At 34.5% G+C, this 23,725-nt stretch overlaps 1 protein-coding gene across 1 annotated transcript; it reads left to right on the top strand.

The window, feature by feature from the left end:
• The first annotated feature begins 443 nt into the window (after positions 1–443).
• Positions 444–15,910, top strand: LOC101252625 (uncharacterized). The gene is made up of 7 exons (XM_010327954.4): positions 444–1,327; positions 2,766–2,945; positions 3,085–3,210; positions 12,041–12,241; positions 12,630–12,794; positions 15,199–15,378; positions 15,451–15,910. The coding sequence occupies exons 1-7, from the start codon at positions 1,004–1,006 to the stop codon at positions 15,583–15,585; spliced, it is 1,311 nt and encodes a 436-aa protein (XP_010326256.1). The 5' UTR covers positions 444–1,003; the 3' UTR covers positions 15,586–15,910.
• Positions 15,911–23,725: the final 7,815 nt, after the last annotated feature.

Below are 23,725 nucleotides of genomic sequence, written 5' to 3'. Positions count from 1 at the left end.
TAATATTTTTTAAGTACAATATCCCTTTAATTATGTCAAATCTGGATACATTCTAAAATATCCCGATACATCACGTCTCGATTTCAAATATATCCTTAACATGCTGTTACATCGTATAATGTGATGCATTTGTAACGTCCCGATGCACCACATGTATCTTGATATATTGTATAAAGTGATATATCCGATCGATATATCACGTAAATAGAGATTTAATTTCATTGATTTAATTTCAAATGAAAGAAATTTTTTAAAAAAATATAGCGAAATAGTTTATGGGTTTATTACTGATTTCAGCAATACTTTTTATTTATTATCATTTGTAATAATAATATGTTAAATCTGCAATATGAATTAAAAATGAATTATGTATGCAATATATATGAATTATAATTGTTTTTTGAAATATATTATGTTTTTTTGGTAAAAAATTGACACATTTTATTATAAGTTTATTAAAATTTGTGATTAATGTATTATCAATCATTAAAACTTGTATTATATATTAATAATAAATTATTCTTTGTAATATGTATTAAATTTGTATTATAAATAAATTAAAAGTGATCAAATAAAAAAAAGATATTATTACTATAAATAATAAATTTTTTTTTTTATTTTAGTATATTTACGTATGTTTCCTTTTTATTTCGGCCCACTAGGCCCGTGAGTGTTGAATGGAAGAGTAGAATGAGATCTGATTGTTGGCTTACTTCAAATGCCAGCTTAGCAGAAGGCGTTGACATTTTTATCGTATATGCTCTTCGTCTCTGCCGGTGATGGCAATCGGCTGAGAAATTACACTGGCAGAATTTGAAATTCAAGTATAACCAAATTTCTTTCTTCTCTCTTCCATTCCATTTCAGTCCCTGATATGCAATCGTAAAACCCAATTTTTTTTCTATCAGTTTTTGTGTCGGTGTGTTGTAGCGGCAAAGGGACTCGAATTGAGCTACCTGATATATATATATATATATATATATATATATATATATATATATATATGGCTTACAGGAGAAAACAGCAGGTTCCTAAGGTTTCTACTCCGCCACCCCTTCCCGATGAGAGTTCGTCTTCATCATCTGCTTCTTCTCTGGCTGCTAAGGCCATAAGAGCATCCTCCGCATACAAAGACTCTTCTCTTTCCTCAGCATATGGTCAGTCAGCTCTTTCATCTCCTCACCACTCAAATCCTTTACGATCTTCTGCTCCGGTTTCAACTGCATCATTACCATACAAAGACTCTTCTCTCTCCCCCATCTATGGTCAATCATCTCCTCGCGACTCAAATCCCTTACGATCTTCTGCTCCGGTTTCAACAGCTAAGGTTAGCTCTTGCTTGCCTTTAGTACATTACAGTTTTTGTTTAGCATTTTACTCATTTCCACCACTGCTCTTGGTAATTTTGCTTCTTTTCACACTTTCACTATCTCGATGAATTTTAGGCGGCTATATGTTGAGACTAGAACTACATGTTAGCGTGTTGTTGTTATGGGTTGATGGTGTCTATTCTTCTGCTTTTTTTGTAGGACAAAGAACTCACTTTTTCTGTAATTTTGTTGTTGAGTTGTACTTTTACACTGATGTTACAAGTAATAGTGATTTGTGCTGTTTTTCATCTTGTTTTTCCTTGTGCATATGCAGTATATAATTGTCGCATTTACATAGACTTACTCTTTCAATTCCTAGGAGTGGTCTTGTAGGAAACCAGAGGAAGGAGGAATCATACAATTTCCCTTTGTAAAATGTCAAATTTGATCCTCTGGTTTCTTGGGTTGGTATGTGTCTATTACTAGATGTTATATTATCTTTTCTGAGTTGTAAATTAAAGTCAGCATCCAATTTTTCTTTAGCTACATATAAAAGTACAGTCTATATGTCTGTTACAGAGTGTAGTGTTCTTCTTTCGGTTACTTGGATAATATGGAAAGGGATATGATAGACTTCCAATCTTTGGGGAGGAAAGATATGGAGGGATGGGGAATAGGAAAGGCTCTTGCCACCAACGGGGGATGGGGGAGTCATAAGATCTGTGATGCATATCTGCATCTGCAGTTTCCACTTGTATCTATTTTTCTATAATTGTGCTGTTTGTACCAGCTTGTCACTGGATACTCGATATCTCTCACCAAAGTAGGTACTGGGTAACTTTGTCTACTCAGGCTTGGAAATTTAGGAAGAATTACATGCTCTCTCTCTTTCTAAAAGAATGACCTGCTTTCTTTTTTAGTTTGTTTAAGAAAAAATGACCCATTTCCTTTTTCGGTAGCACTTTAATTTCATCTTTCCACGTGACATGTTTAAGACCACAAGATTGAAGGACATTTTGATACATTTCTCATAACTTTAATTTAGGACCACAAAATTGAAGTCTTTTTAATTTTTGTAAACTTGTTACAAGTCAAATTATGTCATTCTTTTTGAAACAGGAATAGTATTGTTTGTCTCCATTGGAATTTGAATTTGAGAACTCATGGTTGTCAATCCATTTCATTGGTTGCTAGGTCACACACCCTTAGATGCTTCAAGTCGTATCCTTAGATGATAGGGAAACAGGATAAGGATTGTCTGCCAAGTTTAGAGAAAGAAAGAAGTTTAGATGGATAGGGAATGGGAATCTTTCCACCAGTTGGTGTTAAGGGATTGGGCAGAAGGACGATTCATAGAGTTACTGACCTTGTTATCAGTTGTTTGACTTTCATAGTCTCTTTTACAGCTGATAAATGGAGTTCTCCTTGCTGTAAGAATACTCTTTTTAAATGCAGGATTCGTCCATCTATGAGTATACATCAATGAAAAACTTGAGTGAATCCAAACAAGGTATTTGGGGAGTATTGGCTAGGAAAGCAAAATCTATTATTGATGATAATAATACAGACCAACCACATCTAAGTGAAGTAAGCACAAGAATGCAGCATATGCCTGATAATGCAACCATTGGTCAGGTAAGAAATTTATTTTTGAATTAAATTTTTATGGTTGCATGATTGCTAAAACTTTTCTTCGGCCATGTGATGATGGTCTATGAATTACACTTTGGTGTTATAGATTCTGAATTTTGCACCTTTATTTTATGGATTGCAGCAATATGACAGAAAACAGTTGCCTGAAAGCCGTAGAAAAGCTGAGGGCCATAAACTACAGAAGGGATTAGATGCTCTTGCATCTTCCCTTAATTATATTGGCGGGACCATTGGAAATGCTTTTGAGGTATGCTTTTGTAGGAAGTTTCTTCCACAATTTTCCATTAAGAATAAAGGTACCAGTTTCAAAAAAAATAACTTCCATCAAGAAATGCCACATTTAAACTTTTTGGATGTACTAAGTTTGTGGATTTGGAAAATATTTTAAAATCTTGATCACTCCACTACGCCTCAATCCAAATCTATTCGGTGGTTTGGGTGGATTGTTCCATTACTTGTCTATCAACGGTTATAATGATAGAGGTTACGTTTCACACTTATCCTTATGTGTATATACAAGTCTTTGGCCACTATATAACGACTCTTGGCAAATGTTGAAACTTTGATTAGTGTAAAAACGACAACTTTATCCCAATTTATCTAATTGGTATCACCTACATGAATCTCTTGCTTCTATAGTTTTTGGTTTTTAGTCTTTATAAATAATTTTTGATACTTGAGCCGATGGTCTATTGAAAACAACTTCTCTATTTTTACAAGGAGACTCCACTTGTGAGATTACGCTAGGTATGTTGTCGTTGTTGTAGCCTTTATAAATAATTTAAATTATATGTAGGGTTTTATCTATGTTCGTTTTGATCTGATAGGTTTTAGGTATCATAGAATAACTTCTACTTTCAAAAAATTGAGAAGTTAAGTAGCTCCAGTTTGTTCGGAAGAGAATCATATAGTTGAATACATTATGTTGCAATACAAGGCATTAGTTCTTTTATTCGTAAATTTGACAAGCCAACTTAAAAGCCTGAATCTTTTTGTTATGTAACAGTGAAAAACTTCAAAGTTAACTGCTTTAGATTCATGAGTACTAAGAGATATATCTAATAAACTTTGTAGTTAAGTGCCTAAATTTCTGTGCTTGAGAAGTAATCATTTGGATGTATTTTGTTGCATTTGCTGGATTGTTGTATATGTACAGAATGTTGGCAGGAGGCACATTCAATGCTTTGAGCATCTTCACTTGTCATGTTACAAGGAGTGATGCTCAAAATACCAAGTGATTTCTTCCCCATTTGTTCTACCGTTGGTGGATAGAGTTACTTGTACCTGTTGTTGGCAGGCGGTGACATGTACCATATGGAATTAGTTGAGGTGTGATTAAGTTGGCCAGAATACCACTTTTATAAAAAAACACTTACTACTTTAAAAAATTTCTTTACTAAGGATGGACTACTAAGGCCTCATTTGTTTGCACTTACTGGACATATGAGTTTGAATCATTCAGATCACAACCCATTAAGTGTGTATGTTTTACCTAATTTTATTTTTTACCACTTAGTGGGTCTTAAGAGCTCTAATTCTGTCCTGTGAGAAATATTGGAGAAGAATATTATTGAATTGTTATAATTATTACATAGAGAACCTTATTTATAAACACTAGAATACAATTCCTTACCCAATAGGAGACTATAAACTATTCCTACTCTGTGTAGGATTGCGTATACCTATTCTATTCTAACACTCTTACTCAAGCTGGCACATACAAATTATATGTACCTAGCTTGTTATAAATATGATTAATACGAGGACCGTTGAGGGGCTTGGTGAAGATATTAGCAAGTTGATCATTTGACTTCACAAATTTAGTAACAATATCTTCGGCGAGTATCGTTTCTCTGACAAAGTGACAATCAATTTCAATGTGCTTAGCCCTCTCATGAAACACTAGATTTGATGCGACATTAAGGGCTGCTTGATTATCACACACAAGTTACATATGACCGGTTTCTCCAAACTTCAATTCTCCAAGCAACTATTTGATCCATACTAGCTCACAAGTTGCTACAACCATTGCTCGATATTCTTCTTTTGTGCTAGATCGAGCAACCACACTTTGTTTCTTACTCTTCCATGACACCAAATTACCTCCTACTAAAACACAATATCTGGATGTGGAACGTCTATCACAGGGTGATCCTGCCTAATCAATGTCTGTATATCCGGTGATATGTTCATGGCCTTGATCTTCAAAGAGTAGTCCTTTACCAGGAGCTGATTTTATATATTGCAGAATTTGAACAACTGCGTCCTAATGACTATCACAAGGAGAAGTCATAAACTGATTGATGACACTCAGAGGAAAAGAGATGTTCGTTCTAGTCACCGTGAGATAATTCAACTTTCCAACCAACCGTCTATACCTCTCAAGATTACCCCTGTCATGGGAGGAGTTCAACTTTTGGATCAATATGAGTGTCAATAGGTTATATCCCATCATTCCTGTCCCCTCAAGAATGTCTAAAGCATACTTGCGTTTAGAAATAACAATACCCGATCTAGACTAAGCAACCTCAATACCTAGGAAATATTTTAGTCTGCCAAGGTCTTTAGTTTGAAAATGTTGAAAGAGATACTGCTTCAAATTAGCAATAGCAACTTGATCATTGTCGATAATAATGATATCATCAACGTAAACAACCAAGTAAACAAATTTGGTGCTGAATGTTGATAGAACACAGAGTGATCAACTCTAATGCGAGTAATGCGAAACTCCTTAATTATTGTACTGAACTTTCGAAACCAAGCTCGAGGAGACGATTTCAAACCATAAAGTGATCGATGCAATCAACATACAAGGCTTCTAGACTCCCCCTAGCAGGTTGGTGGTTGCTCCATATAGACTTCTTCCTCAAGATTAGCATGCAAAAATGCATTTTTAGTGTTCAACGGATGAAGAGGCGAGAACGACAACCATACATAGAAAAAGACGAATTGATGCTATTTTGGCTACAGGAGCGAAAGTGTCAGTATAATCTAGCCCAAATATCTGAGTATACCCTTTGGCAACAAGGCGAGCCTTAAGCCGATCGACTTGACCATCTAGACCAATTTTGACCGCATAAACCCAACGACAACCAAAGTAGACTTACCTGAAGGAAGGAGACAAGCACCCAAGTACCACTCGAATGTAAAGCATTCATCTAATCAATCATAGCCTACCTCCATCCAGAATGAGAAAGTGCTTCTCCTCTAGTCCTAGGGATGGAAATAGAGGACAAAGATGAAACAAAGGCATAATGGGGTGAAGATAAATGATGATAACTTAAGAAAGTATAATGTGGATTAGTATTTCGAGTGGATCGTATACCTTTTTGAAGTGGAATCGATTGGCTTGCAGGAGGCATAGCCACAGTAGTAGCAGGGTCTTGCGCATGACATGAATCATTTGAGGCTATTGCTGGACATGGAAGCGGATGATAAGTTAGGAGTGGTGGCACTGCAATTGGAGATGGAGAAGTAATTATAGGTACCTTGGGTACAAGCAACACCTGAGGTATGGGTAAGACCTCAGAGGCATCCGGATGCTCTAAAGATGTGTAGTAAGGTTGAGATTTAAAGAATGTTACATCGGTAGACATAAGATATCAACGGAGATCATGTGAATAGAAACAATACCCTTTTTGAACTCGAGAGTAACCAAGAAAGACACATTTTTAATAGCAAGGGGGCTAATTTATCTTTTCCAGTGGCTAAGTTATGAACAAAACATGTGCTCCACAAATACACGAGGAGGGATAGAATAGAGATGTGACTGAGGATACAATATGGAATGTGGAACCTGATTCTGGTTAGAAGATAACGACATTCTATTGATTAAATAACAAGATGAAAGGACTACATCGCCCCAAAAACATAGCGGAACATGAGATTCAATGAGGAGAGTGAGAGTAGTCTCAATGAGATGTCTATTCTTTCTTTCAGCTACACACTATTTTGTTGAGGAGATAATGGACAAGATGTTTGGTGAATAATTTCTTGGTGAGACATAAACTCTTGAAATTGGGATGATATGTATTCTAAGGAATTATTACTACGAAAAATACGAATAGAATACCAAACTGATTTTGTAGTTCAGCAAAGAAACATTGAATATAGAAAATAACCCAATGATCTTTCATTAAGAAAACCCAAGTACATCTTGACTAATCATCAATGAAACTAACAAAATAACAAATTTCTAAGGTGGAACTGACTCTACTAGGACCCCTAATATTAGAATGAACTAATGAAAAAATAGACAAATGACCTTCAGCACCACGTGAAAATGTGGCACGAGTGTGTTTCCCATAGTTGACACGACTCACAATCTAACTTTGATAAACTAGATAAACTAAGCACCATCTGTTGAAGTTTGGATAGACTCAGATGTCCAAACGTTTGTGAATGAGGTCCGGAGGATCTGTAACAGAGCATGCTGTGAAGGAATTTGAAGAGTTAAGATAGTAAAGGCCTTGTGATTCATGTCCTGTGCTAATCGTCTGTTTCGTACTGCGGTCCTGCATGAGAAAAAAATCATCAAAAAAGGTTATGCTATAATGTTGGGCATGTGTCAAACAACTAACAAATGTCAAATTAAAAGGAGAACAAGGGACATAAAGAATATAGTCTAGAGTGACAGAAGATAAAGGTGTGGCTTTTCAAACCCCTTTATGTTTTGTTTGTATCCCATTGGCCAAAGTAATAGTAGGAAGAGTTTGTGAATAAACAATATATGACACAAGTGATTTGTTACCAGAAATATGATTAGAAGAGCCCAAGTCCATAACCCATGATCCATGATTATTAGATCCATGATTATTAGACTGTAAAACACAAGCAAAAGAGTTACCCGCAACATCATGTTGAACAACCGAAGCTGCTTGTGGAGATGTTTGCTTACTTGCTCATATTGAAGAAACTCATCATATTCTGATTGAGCAATATGAGCATTGTGGGATGGTCGATCAGGCAGAGCAACAAATGCTTCTTGTGGAGATTTCTGCTTGCTTGAATGATTACGAAGGAACTAATTATATTCCTTTAGAACAACAGGATCATAACTGGGTGGTGGACCATGCAAATTATGACATATGTCACGAGTTTGTCCAGACTTATGACAATAACTACACTTGGATCAAGGTTTTTCAAGACGACCTCCTCCTCGCCGAGTCTCCTTAGATGGATATGCTTGTTTTTCTATGGTTTGAGATGCGAGAGCAGAAGAGTCAATGGTCGGCGATGAAACTACTTTGTGGCTGGGAGACGCGGCAAGACTAAGTAGACGAGAGAATAATTCATCAACTGTAGGAATTACAGGACTAGCTAAAATCTGATCAGGCACTGAATCATGATCAATAGGAAGTCCAGCAAGTGAAAGAAGTAGAAACAATGTCTGTCTATGCGCTTGTTGTTTTTGCACGTCCGTGGTGATTAGCATCAATATTTTAAATTTCTCCATGATTGCCTGTACTTGTCTCAAGTAGGTGGACATACTTGATTCTTGTTTCTTTAAGATGGTCATACGAGATATCACATCATAGAATCGAGATGTAATTAGTGTATAAAGCACGAGCCTTATCCGAAATTGAATAACATGTTTTGAATGGACGGAACAAGGGCATCAACTTAGAATCAATAGATAGCCATAAGAGACTACATAATTGTGCATCAACCTTCTCCATTGTGCTTTGGCCTTTACATCTTCCCCACTAGCCTTTGTCTTTTCATCTAGAACACAAGCAATGTTCGTTAAAGCGATCTTGGACATCTTGATCCTTGCACCACAACTCAACTGAGGAAGCCAAAGCTAAATAGTTTGAACTTTCCATTAACGGTTCTGAAGTGAACATAGGGCTTGAACTTGCAATTCCTATATTCTTGGAGCCAAAAGTATCAATCCGAAAGACATATTGTGAATTTAGAATATGTAGAGAAAAAATATAATAATAAACTCTAATGAGTAGCTAAAGTTGGATTTTTTTGTCGGAATCTGGAAAGAAATAGGTTGTTGCCGAAAAAGTAGATCTGATCGCCGATGTTGGTCAGAATCAGAAAAAAATTATATGGTCAGCCTCGGAATAAAGAGGCTATTCACATAGGAAAAAAGAATTGGCGAAAAACTGGCTGGAAGAGGCCTCATGCGCCGGCTTGTGGATCTGACAACTCGCCAGATAAATTTTCCCGACAGCACGTGCAACACTAGTTTTCAGCGAGGATGACAGGGTTTTGGTCGCCGGGAAGTTCCTTACCTAGTGGTGATGTTAATTTTTGAAAAATAGTGACGGAAAATATTAAAACCCGGACAACCACTAGGTTACCGAAAAAACTGCATAGTGCGATATTTTTTCTTTTTCTTTTCCTTTTTTATTTTTTTTCTCACAATTTCTCTGATATCATGTGAGAAGTATTAGAGAAGAATATTATTGAATTGTTGTTATAATTATTACATAGAGAACCCTATTTATAGACACTACAATACAATTCCTTACCAAATAGGAGACTATAAACTATTCCTATTCCGTGTAGGATTGTGTATACATATTCTTTTCTGACAGGTCAAACTAAAAGATGAAGTCTTAGGACCATTATTTGCTCTTTGGTTATCAAACTACATTAAATGCTTAAACAACAAGTGATTCTTACTTTCACAAATAGACTCTCTCTAAACTTATTTGATACAACATCTCGTAGTGCTTAAATATAAATATTGTGTGTAGTATGTAATTTAGATACATTGAATATCATCAACTATATATTTTATATATTATTAGGTTAGTTCAATTTAATTACTCTCTCCATTTCAATTCGTTTCTCTTTTTTTATTATACGGAGAGTTTAAGTAAAAGATTTTTGCTCCTGTTAAACAAAGTTAGGTAAAATGTATCGATATTTCCTTTAATCTTGCAGTCTTAGACATACCATATGACAAATTAGAATTAAAGAGTTGCCAGAAAGAGGACAACTATATTCTTTTTGAAACATTCTAGAAAGGAAAACAAGACAAAAAAAATTGAAACGGAAGGAGTATATTGTTTTAATTTAATCTCGTGGGACTGTATTGGATATGTTGTTGTATTGTTTGAATTTTATACTTAATAGATTTTTAATTCAACATTTTTATATGTTGAGAAAACAAGCCTTATTAATCATTCAATGTTTATAATCACTACCGTTGCGCTCAAATCGCACACAAAAGTGCACGTGGTCGTTCAAGTATTAAAGTGGCTCTTATAAAGAGTCGGGTATCGTACCCATAGGGACTTACACAGAATCACTCCATTTTTCTAACTTTCAGCTCAACACAAGTGTTGTCAATATTTCAAAACTGATTTAGTTTCTAATTTTAAGAATTCAGCACAATGTAACAAACAAGATTCAATTTCAAGGGTTTGAAGATAGTGGTTAGGTAAAGTCCAAGGTTGCAGCTTCTATCATGATTCATGCAATCAATATCATTTATATAGGTATGAATCACAGGGTTAAATGTATGATAATGGTCTGTCGACCTCTAATCGCCTACGATAAGTAATACACTATCTACATCGTTGAGCAGGGATAGGATGGATTAACTATCGAGCATTACGATTTCTTCCTGTATAGTGACCCAAGCATGGTTTCTAGGTATTTCCCTATCCTAGATACGAATTAACCCTAGTTTTTAAGATTTAGTCATGCTCTTTTTATCCCATGTTCTATTATATCCATTGCCACTTTGCCACCACTATCACCTTCACCTTCACCTTCACCTTGGCCTTCACTACCACCACTACCACTATCAGCCACTACATTGCTTCAGTTCGATCCCTACACCCAACCACCTTCGCCATCACAACTAGCACTGCCACTAACTACCACCAACACATCGTCAACTACCACACATTCTTCAACCACCACTACGAACATCATCAACTACTAACATTAAGCAACTTCACCATCACAACCACCCCCACTATCACAACTATCATCACCACCAATACTAGTTAGTACCAACCATTGCGACCGGTATCGTTACAAACCATATCCATCATCGCTAGCAAATATAATATTTTTTAAAATCAAATAATTTTACTTTATTAAATTTACATTTTTCTAATAGTAAATAACTATTTTATTTGAATTCTATATTTATTATATTTATAAATAAATAAATATGCACATTCATATGTTGTAAAATAGTCTTTATCATTCAATTGTCTGTTCTAAAGATAACATCTTAATCATTCAGATGTGCATTCAAATTTAGACGTCTTAATCTAAATGAAAACAAATGAGGCCTGGATTTGGCATATAGGAAAATGTTTTCCGAGGAAAGTAATTTCCTTAAAAAAGTTCTCTTGGAAAAGTGTTTCTTACTTATTTCTAGTGTTTGGTAGGTAAGCAACAAAATCCTGTCCCTAGAGCATTTATATGTTATTTAGCAAAACATTATGGGAAGCCATGATGGGATGGAGAGTGGGTGTTCGGGGGTGGCGGTGGTGGGATGGTCAAAGGGTGGAGGTTGGGAGGATTGGGTGGGTGGGAAGAGACAACAAACTTAGAATGTCACCTATGCAACTTGTTTTCCCTACTTCCATTAAGGAAGTTATTTTCCTCATTTTTTAAGGAACTTCTTTTCCTAGAGAAAATATTTCCAAATATTTCGACTAACCAAACATAAGAAAATTGGAAAATATGAAAGACACACTAATGTGCACTTCATTGCAGTGTGCTCACATAACACAAATATTTTTATCTTTACTGTTATCCAGTAGCATATTTCACTGCTAAACTGTTATTGCATTTATTCCATCAGATTTTTTTTCATTATTTAAATTGTTGAGAAAAATGAACTACAGCAACAGACAGAATGTTCTCCTTTCTTTTTAAAACATAATCGTGGCCTTTTCTTGTTCGTGATAATGTTAACATTATTATTATTATTATTATTATTATTATTATTATTATTTAAGGGCACTTGTATTTTCACCTTATAACCATCAATATTGGTTTCAGCACCACCTTCTGCCTCCTTTTTCTTGATATCTGTTCAGGCAAATGCTGATTCTCTTATTAAGATAGAATATCTGGATTTACTATCACAGGAGGGTCTTGCAGTTATGGAGAATCGTACGGCAGATATCATTCAGGAAACCAAGAAGCTGCAAATAAGGAAAAAAGATAGCAGCTCTATTCCACAGAATAATGCTTCAATGAGTGGTACACATCAGCAACCTCTGTTGCGGGCCCACATGCAACCCCAGACACAGGCTGATTTGGAAACTCAACTCAAGGCATCTCGCGACGTAAGGTGGCAATTGTGTAACACTGGTTTAGCAATGACTTATCACATTGTATTTATCTACCACAATACATTGTTCATCATGGAATTCTACTGAAGTTTTAATTTGGATCTATGTTGCTCGGACTCTTCAAAAATGTCGCTAGGTGTATATCAGATCCTTTAAAGTCAGTACATTTTTGAAGGATCTTACACGGGTGGGCCAACATTATTGGAGAGTCCAAGCAACATAGATTTTGATGACTTTAATCTATCTCACTGTTGTGGCCTTGTGATCAGTGAATATCCTAGAGATGAAGTTGCTTACAGCTTTTCTAAATATTTGCTGGTTCCATGTCTTAGACATTACATGTATTTCTGTGAGATGCATGATGTCTATTTTGGGTTTACAGGTTGCAATGGCAATGGCTGCAAAAGCAAAGCTTATTCTTCGGGAGCTGAAGACTGTGAAAGCTGACCTGGCTTTTGCTAAGGAACGTTGTGCACAGCTGGAAGAAGAAAACAGAATTCTTCGAGAGAGTAGTGAAAAGGGCGGAAGTCCTGAAGATGATGATTTGGTATTTCTACTCCCTTGCTTAACTCAAAGGATTAAACTTAGCAAAACCTCAAAATAATAACACGAAGTATGAAATAATCCAGTTCAAAATCTTTCTTCAATTCATTTAGGGATTGATTGGTAGAATGATTAGTGACACATGGATTAGTAATGCAAGGATTTATAATGCAGGGATTAGTACTGTGTTTGGATTTAAACTCTATAAAAAACATCATTTCAATTATACCCTTGAATTATTATGAGATTTTTTTATTTTTAACTGGGTGAAAGTAGATAATTGTCAGAGAATATAATTTTTTAATGGCCTTCTAACGAGCGAGGAAAAAACAATTTTGCAGTAATGTTTGCAATTTTCACTCGAATTATTTGAGGGTAAATAAATTTCATCTTAATAAATTGATCACTCACAAAACGTCAGTTCTCAATTTAAAAAGGATAGAACATCTATACGTAGAACTGAAAAGACGGTAAACAATAGGTAAATCGAATAAACCATTTACATAGGGGTCGTTTGTATGAGTTATGATGAGGTAAGTTATGTTGGGATAAGTTATGTTGGAAATGGTTATGATGAGATAGGTTGTGGTGGATTATTTCTTATTGAGTGTTTGGTTTGTTGTATCTAAAATAACATACATTGATAAATTTTAAGAAAAGTTGTTTGTTTACAATATTACCCTTTACTTTATTTAATCTTTTTTTATTTTGTTTTGCAAGCATTAGTTATTCATTTTTAAAAATAGAACTTTTATTTTATTTAGCTTAAATGTTTTTGTTTATTCCCATTATAAGTACCATATGTATTTTAAAATATAACTTTTTTCTTATTTAGCTTAAAAACAGAACTTCCCTCTTAAGTTTGTTAAAGAGAAGGAAATTAGTGAGAAATCAAAATAAAGAAACATAAGAATTAGTAAATAAATTCATGAGTAAAAATTATATTTATATATTGTAATTTCTTAATAGAAAAATATGAATAATTATCATAAAAATAAGGAGTAGTGAATATTCTTATACATGGTATTAAAAATAATGTAAATACACAAATGTGAAATGATGTATAAAAAGGATTTTAAGGAATATATTTGTCATTTACCTATTTACCTCGCGATAACTTATCCCGAAATTACTTTACCACCAATGTGAGGGATAGCTTATCCCGGTACTAATTCATAATCATGGGATAAATTATCCCAAGCTGTGCAATCAAACAATAAAATAAAGATTACTTAAAATTTATTCGGGGATTAACTCCCCTTATCCATCACACTAAACAGTCCCTTGCACAATTGTAAGTTTCAGCTTTAATATGTATGCTATTTTATAAATTGTTCAAAATACAAATAATTAGAAAATCACATGTATATCAACAAAAAGTAGAATCATTTAAGATCACAAACGTTATGTGGTGATATATTTATCTTTTCAATTATTAAATTTTAAATACCTCATATTTCAAATACTGTATTGATTGGTATTGAATTTATTTAGGAACAAACGATTCTCTCTAAATAATAAAATTTGTAAGCTAATTTATTTAAATGAATTTAGTAGAAAATATAGAACATAAAATCAAGACAATAAATAAAACGATTTAATTGATTTGATGGGTATTTTTGTCTTTACATAGATAATCTGATGATATTAAATCCTATGTATTACTAATACCACCAAATGTGCGGTATTAGTTATACATCCTATAATACCACAATAGACCCAAAGTTCCTACCAAACATAGTAACCAAATAATATCATCCATAATATATGGATTATTTCTCCTAATACTCCTTACGAAACTACCCCTTAGAAGGTAAGACAGTTGAGTTTTGCACTTTATGTTAACTCAGCTGCATTCTTCAGCAGCAAAAGTGTTTTGGTCCCCCGGCATGTTTTCTTCCTACGACCTATGCGCTGGTCCGTCAGAGAGAACCTGCATTTTCTTAAGTTTGAAGAACTCAAAAGACTTAGTAATTTTCTGCTCCCCTTTCCTAAGACACAATTAATTTTAAATACAAGATTTGTAAAAATGACTACCCCTAGAATCTAGGACATGACTTCCTAACTTAACTGGAATGAAGAAATGCACTATTACATGAAAATAACTGTACTATTACTGAAAAATAACTACTACTAAAAGAAATTACTGCTGTAACTATTGGATAACCAAGGAGTGATAACAAAATGTTTCAGTATGTTCATCTTTCTGTCATGGCACTGGGATATCCTGGACCTACTATTATGGAGTTTATTGGGGGATGGGCCTTCTTGCTTTGTCGCCATAACTCATGGCATGCAGTGATAAGGCATTTGTGCCTGTTTTTTTGTTGCACTTGTTTCAGATTTCTGTTATTTTCTACAAGTTTGTGTTCACGGAAATAATTGTAGTTGTGATATGCACCTATCAGATAAGGCTCCAGCTCGAGACACTTTTGGCAGAAAAGGCTAGGTTGGGTCAAGAGAACTCAGTCCTAACACGGGAGAACCGATTCTTGAGGGAGATTGTTGAATACCACCAGCTCACTATGCAGGATGTTGTCTACCTCAATGAAAATAGTGAAGAGGTGACTGAAGTGTACCCCATAAAGGTACAAACTTGATATGCTACTATCTCAGCAGATTTTGATCTTTTTCAATCTAACTAGCTCCTGTGGCCCCAGGTTGTAAGTTCACAAGTGACCAAGGATAACTCATCTCCTGTGTCATCCTTAGAGACGAAGTATGTTTCGTGTGATATCACCTCTCTGAGCTCTTTCATCCAAACTCCTGCTGAAGATGAATTAGGAAGACACTGATTTCCAGTTGCTGGATGTATTGCTTTGATCTTCTCCAACCGAAAGTGTGAATGGGTGTTCAGTGTGAATTCTTTTGGTTGAGCCTGGTCATCCTGAAACTTAATATGTATTGAACTTTCTTTTAGCTTATTTTTTGGTTTATTTTCTTGGTAGGATAGTCAAATGCACTGGGGTTGGGGAGAACAACATGAATTGTGGCTTGTTTAGTTATGCTGTAAGCTAGCTGGTTCTCACTGCAATGATGTGGAGGTCTTCTATCAATGTATATTAAAATGAAGAATTGATATGATGTTTCTTTAATACAGAAGTCTTTTATGTTCTTTAAGTCTCGTGTCAAATAAAATCAAACAAACCAATTGAAACAGGGGAGTTTGTTTTCTGGAATTATTGGTATGAACTTTCAAAGTTTTAACTTTTTTATTGTTTGCAATTTGGAAATATACGTGACCTGATATAGAGAATCATTGCAATTTGATCCCTAAACAACGTGAACTGAAGGAAGAAATAAACATAGGGTTCCTAAGCAATCAATATGTTTGATTCGTTATCTATTTTCGAGGACTATGTTAACCTACCGTTGAAAACTTATCATATATTATTAAAAGCATGAACAAAAAAGTTGAAAGTTGAATTACGATTTTATCCTTTCGATAAATTAAATTGTTATAAAATATTTAAATATTTGATTGTATAAATTTAATTAAATTTTAATAACTTTTAGACTTTCTAAGATTAATTCCTAATTAAATATCTAATCTATTAATATTTATCATCTATAATCTACATGTATATAATAGTTATAATTTTTTTTTAAAAAAAATCTTTACCTAAATTTCTTTTCTTTTCCTCTTCTTATAATTTTTTCCTTAACCCCTCTCATGAATAATATAATTGATGTGGATAAAGTAATATTCTTTATGATACATAACGAAATTTAATAATTTCAAGGGTGCAAATCTACAAAATGGAGACGCACATTGATAATGTCCTCTTGATTATTATTAAAGAATAACTCTAGCTTCACAAATTTAAATTCATTAATGCTTAATTACATGATAAGAACTTTAATTGTTCTTTTTACATGGTTTGCTAGCTTTATTTTTTTTTTCATATTCTTAATTAATTTATTATTATTTTCTAATTACTTATTGTAACAACCCGTGTAGTCGGTTTGGGCACTAGAAATTTTTATGTTAGAAAATATTTTCTGATAGATTTAAGTGGGTGTTTTGGACTATTCATAATTATAATTATGAAATTAGTGGGATAGTTTTACTAATTTATTTAGTATTAATAATTATCTTGACATAGTGAAGTTGGAATTGAACCTATGTGATCATGCATGACTATAATTTCCTTCTAATGATCTAATTGAATAGATTAACATGTAATTGACTTTGAATCATAAGGGAACAGATGTAGTAGTCGTTTGATAGGATTATTGTAACGACCTGTTTAGTCGTTTTGAGCAGCATATTTTATTTCAGGAAAAATTGTCTTGGTCGATGGATCCCACGACGGATCGTCATGGGCACGACGGACCGTCGAGGGGGTCTCGTTTCAAAATACTTAGAATTCTGAAATTTTGGTACTGAAATCGACTCTCTGAACTTCGTGACGACATGGCAGGACGGACCGTCGCAGGTACGACGGGCCGTCACAGACCCTTGGTAAAAATCTAGTCTCTGAACTCTGTGACGGAAGCAGCAGGACGGACCGTCGCAGGCACGACGGGCCGTCACAGACTGCGTAATCCCAGGCCGGGTCAGATTTCTGTTAAATGTTTTAAGGGGCGTTTTGGACTATTCCTGCTATAATTATAAATTTAGTGGGTTAATGTTAATAATTTAATTACTCGGGGGTTAAAGGAGATAACCTTGAATTAATTAATGGGTTAATTCATCATCTTTTATACTTAATTATATGCTAATTAGGGTAAAAGAAAGAGGGTTGAATAAGAAAAATAGAAAGAACAGAGAGAGAGAGGGAGAAGAATGTCCGAGAGGGAGAGAAGAAACGAAGAGGAAAGCAAAGGCATTGGAAAGTAGATTGCTTGATCACGAATTCTTCGGTGGAGGTAGGTTATGGTTTATGCTATTCGTAGTAAACTCTTAATAGCGAATGATATGCATTGGGTAGTGTTGTAAACCCTTCTATATGCTTAATTGTATGCTTGCATGAATGTGATTATATAATTGTGATAAAATAAGCATGATGAAGCTATTGAATCCTAAATCTTGAAAAACCCTAATCTACTTTGTTAATGATGATGCCTTGGTATAAAAGAAGGCTTGATGAACATGTAGTGAAATTAGGGGATCGGGTGCCACGTTCCGGTACCAGGATAGTATATGAGGATGGGAGTGTCACGTTCCGACACCAGGATAGTATATGGATCGGGTACCACGTTCCAGTACCAGGATAGTATATGAGGATCGGAGTGTCACGTTCCGACACCAGGATAGTTTATGGATCGGGTGCCACGTTTCGGTACCAGGATAGTATATGAGGATCGGAGTGTCACGTACCGACTCCAGGATAGTTTATGGATCGGGTGCCACGTTCCGACACCAGGATAGTATATGGAGCGGAGTGTCACGTACCGACATGAGAGAAATAAAGATAATGAATCTTGAAAGATGTTAATATACTCAATTTAATGAACCTAATTCCCAAATGAGCATGATGGGGAGGCGTGAGTCCCCATTGATTTGCTTGGTGTTGTGACCAAGGGTTATGGTAACTGTAAATGCCGCATGTTGAGTATTATAGTTGAATTTATGATATTATCTGATATATACTGTTTTCTATTTTGAGTTGGCCGATGATATCTACTCAGTACTTGTGTTTGTACTGACCCCTACTTGTGTGTTTCTTTCTTTGTTATTGTGGAGTACAACAAACGTACCGTCGTCTTCAACTCAACCGCAACTCTAACCAGTCTTCATTACACCGGATTTCAGGGTGAGCTAACGCTTCTAGCTTGGACTGGATCTTCTTCTTCATGTCTTGATGCCTTGAAGTTCCGGCATGGACTAGCTTTATATTTATTTTAGCTTTCTAGATACTCTTAGAATTAGGAATTCGAGGATAGATGTTCTTGTGATGATGACTTCCAGATTTTGGGAATATTAATTGATAAATTTTAGAAGTTGTTAATTGATTTCGTTAATGAGTTTAAGTCTTCCGCATTATTTTCTGTTTATTATTGGTAGATGATTAGGGTTTAGATTGGTTGGTTCGCTCACATAGGAGGATAAATGTGGGTGCCACTCACGACACGATTTGGGTCGTGACAATTATGTCCATTGGTTGCTAGAGATTTGAGTGTGAATTCATAATGAGGATAATTGTAATTATGTTTCTCTTCTCTTCTATACCTAGTAATGAACAATGTAAGAAGAAAACTAAGGCTAGATGGTCCTATAATCTACCTATAATTGAATATAGAATGAATTGATGAATAATGAACCTTATGTTGGTTGTGTTGGCTGTAGGTTAAGGATTATTGAATAAAAATGATAGATTCACTTGAGCATGGAGAGATTGTCTAGGACATCCCTCAATGAGAGAAAAGTGTGGATAGAATGAATTGATGAATAATGAACCTTAGGTTTGTCGTGTTGACTGTAGATTAAGGATGATTGAATCAAAATGATAGATTCACTTGAGAATGGAGAGATTGCCTTGGACATCCCTCCATGAGATAAAAGTGTTGAGAAAGGCTTGACAAGAAAACCTTGGAGTATATGTTTGACTCCAAGTGGATATTCAAAGTGAGACGGATAGTCTAGCAAGGGTCCGGAATCCATGTAGAAATAAGAGCCACACCTAGTAGTTGTGATGACTATACAAGTAGATATCATGAGGCGGTAGTCCTTCACGTAGTTGAGTCAGGGTATCCTAGTCAATATCTCCATATCTTATGAACTTAGACATGACTTAGGGGTATCTCGTAGCGTTCAAAGCAAAGAATGAAAATACACATGCCCAAGGGGTATCTCGAAGTGTTCATAATGTGTGAATGAACTTTGACATGCCCAAGGGGTATCTCGTAGTGTTCATAATGTGTAAATGAAATTAGACATGCCCAAAGGGTATCTCGTAGTTTTCATGATTATTAAGGGACTAAGACATGCCTTGAAAAGTATCTGATAGGATCCATATGATTAAGGAACATAGACATGCTTAATAAAGTATCTCATAGTGTTAAAAAGATAATTATAGAAGCTATGCTCCAAATTGAGAAGTACTAGAAAAGGATCCAAAAGTAGTACCTTGCATGAATGGTGTTATGGGGCATCATAAGTGCATTGCACAAGGTATAACCTATGGTCATTAAATAAAAAGAGATTGAATATAGGGATTGGACAAGAGTTGCCTTTCCTAGTAAGGTAGACACAAGATGAAAGAATTTTAATAAAAGAAGTTAAGTAGTGATAAGGCTATGGAGGGTGAACATGTTAATGATAACTTCAAGATAGGCTTAGTATGTAAGGTAGTATGACTGCCTTATGTAAATTTCACAAGCATGTTTTGAGGAAATCATAAGGGTATAGTACTCTTTAGTATAGATGATATAAGTCTACTAGAGACTTTTAAGAATACATGAAACAAGATAGGATAACTTCAAGATATGCTTAGTGTGTGAGGTAGTATGGGATACTTCACATGCATTGCACAAGTGTGCTTTGAGGGGGCCTATGGTCATAGTGATCATATGATATGTTGAACTTAGGTCTTAATTATGAAATTGGACTATGATCAAGAATGACCAAAGAGAAGTACTTAGTTTTGATACTAGTATAGGATGTTATCTTAGTCTTGCACTAGTATACTTGGAGGTGGCTTGTGATCTAATTCATTTAAGTAAGAAAGACAATGAGTTAAGTATTAACTCTTATATTTTTATGATGCTATAATATTATTATGTTACTCATATTATGCTTATGTATTTATCTCTTATGATTATGTCTATTGTTGACTAACCGTTTGAGGTATCTTATGTTTTCTATGATAGTTTCCATATTTAGTAAATATCGCACTAATGCATATTGCCTACATGTTGTCCATATAGGGTCTTGAGGATATTGAGTTTCTATCCAGGATAGAATTTCCAAGGCTTGCAACGAAAGAAGATAAGTCAGTCCTCATAGCATCCTAGGACATCACTACTACGTTGTCATTTATGTTATTTCATGTTTAGACTTTTATGGGTTATGACCAAAGACTATTGTACTCAAGGTGTCATAGATGGTTTTTGAGACATATGTCAGATTTTTTATGAAATGACGTCCACATTATGTTTTTAAAAGAAAATTTTTAATTCTATGTACTTTTCATATATATACAATGAATGATGTTCAAGGTCTTGTGCAAGACCTCCAAGAGGTCAAGTATGACGCGATGCGACCCAAGGGTTGCCCTATCTTCTAGGGTGTACTTGCGGGCCGTGACACCCTTCACATAGGAGACATCCTCTAGCCATATCCACCTACACTTTGTGTAAAAATATGATGAAGTATGGTATTAGTACAAGGATGCACTAAGTATGGAAACCATGCAAAAACATGCATTTAAAGAGGATATTTAGATAGAAATCATGCATCATGTCTTTTTAGTAAACTTTATGAACATTGATACAATAATTATAATATAGTTCATATACAACATATAGATATGCACACTGTTCATAATAATACATAATTCAACTTAACACGTTTTGAGGCACATTCAATACATACAACACATTACCTCTTTAGCCTTAACTCCTTTCCTTAAGCAACCCTCAAGTAATACTTTAATTCAATTTATCACCTTAAGGTAAACCAAGATGGTCTTTCAAAAATATGCTTCATCAACACAACCAAATATAATCATAAGATCATAAGCACATAATAAGGCATGATCTTCACATAAAACCATCACTTATTATAAACCCCAAGTCACACTAGCGCAATGTATAGGTAGCATCCCAAAATACTACTCACACCAAGTGTTCCTATGAAGCCACCCTAGACTAGTCATATCATACTCAACGAATCATAACACCTTTATTTTTCACTAGACATAAGGCCACATATTTCATAGCATTATATGAGGACTCATTCATTTTCTATACTTTAGTCATAACTCATTGAGTTCATATCATAGGTAAACCACCCTCACAACCCCTGCACAAGCTTACTTGTGCAATGTACACATCGAGTCCCATATCCCTATATATACTAATATGAATAGTCATAATTCTTGTCTTGACATAGCAATGAAATGTAACATGCATTCATACAAATCATACATAACATAAGTATTACTTTCATAAAGGTTTCAATCTTATCCTTTCTTGAAGTTCACTTGTGCAATGCATGGGTAGTGTCCATAGTCCTACCTATACTAAGTAATCTTCTCAAGGAGTTATGGTTAGAGTTAATATTCTTGTCTTAATTAATTTCTTATATTTTAAGAGACATATTAATAACCGACATAGACCACATGAGCTACATGGAATTCGTTGTTTTACTCCTCGAAAAGAGAGGATACTACTTGTCAAGGTAGGACCTTCATACATAATAGTTATTCTAGTGGATCCACTAAGCTAAAACCTACGAGGGCACATATTTATGGAACAAGGAGATTGCAACTGGAAACTATGACTTGCTAAACGGGGAGGTTTCTATCTCATAAGGCAATATCTATGTTGGGAATCGGAATTGCTAAACGTTAAGGTTCTTTTGTGGGAAGCCAAACTTGAAGCTCTCACTCTCATATTCATGTTCACTCGGTGCTAAGCTCAAACTCCCTTTTTAAACATATTTAAGCCATTAATAAACATTAGTTCATCAAGTGGTCTTTAGGAGCTTTCTCCTTCATACATTATATAGCTCAAAGCTTTCTAAGATAAGAATATCCTTTCATCATAGAACCTACTATTCATATAATCATGTGTGTGTGCATACATATGTGAGATCTACATTCACATAAACACCTCTAGGCACACATGCTCATAACTTCATTAATCATATACTTAAATGCATCGAAATAGGTAATGATGCATAAGTCATCATGAATCTATCAATTCTATCATTTCCTTAGTAATCATGACTGTAATAATAGATATTCATGAAATGTGTGTGTACATTGGTGAACATGATCAAATAATGGAAATAACATGGTATTGAGGAAGTCACCCTCTAAAGATCATAACACATGTAAAACATTCCTCAAGTCTCAAGTAATACACATATAGAATATTAAAGAGTATAGACTAGACACACTCACATTACATCATAGGACTCAAGAACATATTCAACATTAGAATAAGAAACTTCTAAAATACTATAATCACACATTCATATAGGGGTTTCATAGGTGGGGGTCATGCTACAAGAGTATTCATCACCATTAGCGATATAGACATCGCCTAACCCTAACATGATCTTTACATATGCATGCATCATCAATACACCTAGATCATGCAACTAGAATGGAAGACTATACATATAATTTCACATGTAAGATCATCATAACAACATTTCACATAATATCAAGTTTCCTTCAAGGTCGTGCTCATCACATATGAGGATATACAAGAATGTAAACACATCCACCATAATTGGACCATACCATTCAACACAATTCAATATCCATTCTTAACTAAATAGTGGAAATAGGTCAACTTACCAAAACTCAAAGCTATGCTCATCCTTGATCAATTCACAAAAATTTATAATCAATTAACATAAAGGAATATACAAAAAAGCAATTCATTAAAATCTAAACATAATCTAATCATCATCTAATCAAGATCATAAGACCCATATTATATCATAATTTGAGAGGTTAAGGAAATCATGGGTTCTTCATGGAATTGGGTTGAAAATCATGTTAAAACCATTTATTAATAATATAATCATCATTTGAATACTTTTGAAATTACTTTAACAATGAACCCGTAGCTACATTGAAAGATAGGATTTTTTTACTATAGAATCATGTTTGGAAACCTTTGAAATAATTCCTTAGAAAGAAGATTAACTAAAGATGAAGTATTACCATACATTATACAAGAGAAGACCACGATATTTTGAGAAAAAATCATAAGAATCCATATCCATAGCTTCTTCTTGAGCTTGGTCACTAT

This window comes from Solanum lycopersicum, chromosome 9 (assembly GCF_036512215.1).
Source record: "Solanum lycopersicum chromosome 9, SLM_r2.1".
Classification (NCBI taxonomy): Eukaryota; Viridiplantae; Streptophyta; class Magnoliopsida; order Solanales; family Solanaceae; genus Solanum; species Solanum lycopersicum.
This window is presented reverse-complemented; position numbering and strand designations above follow the sequence as displayed.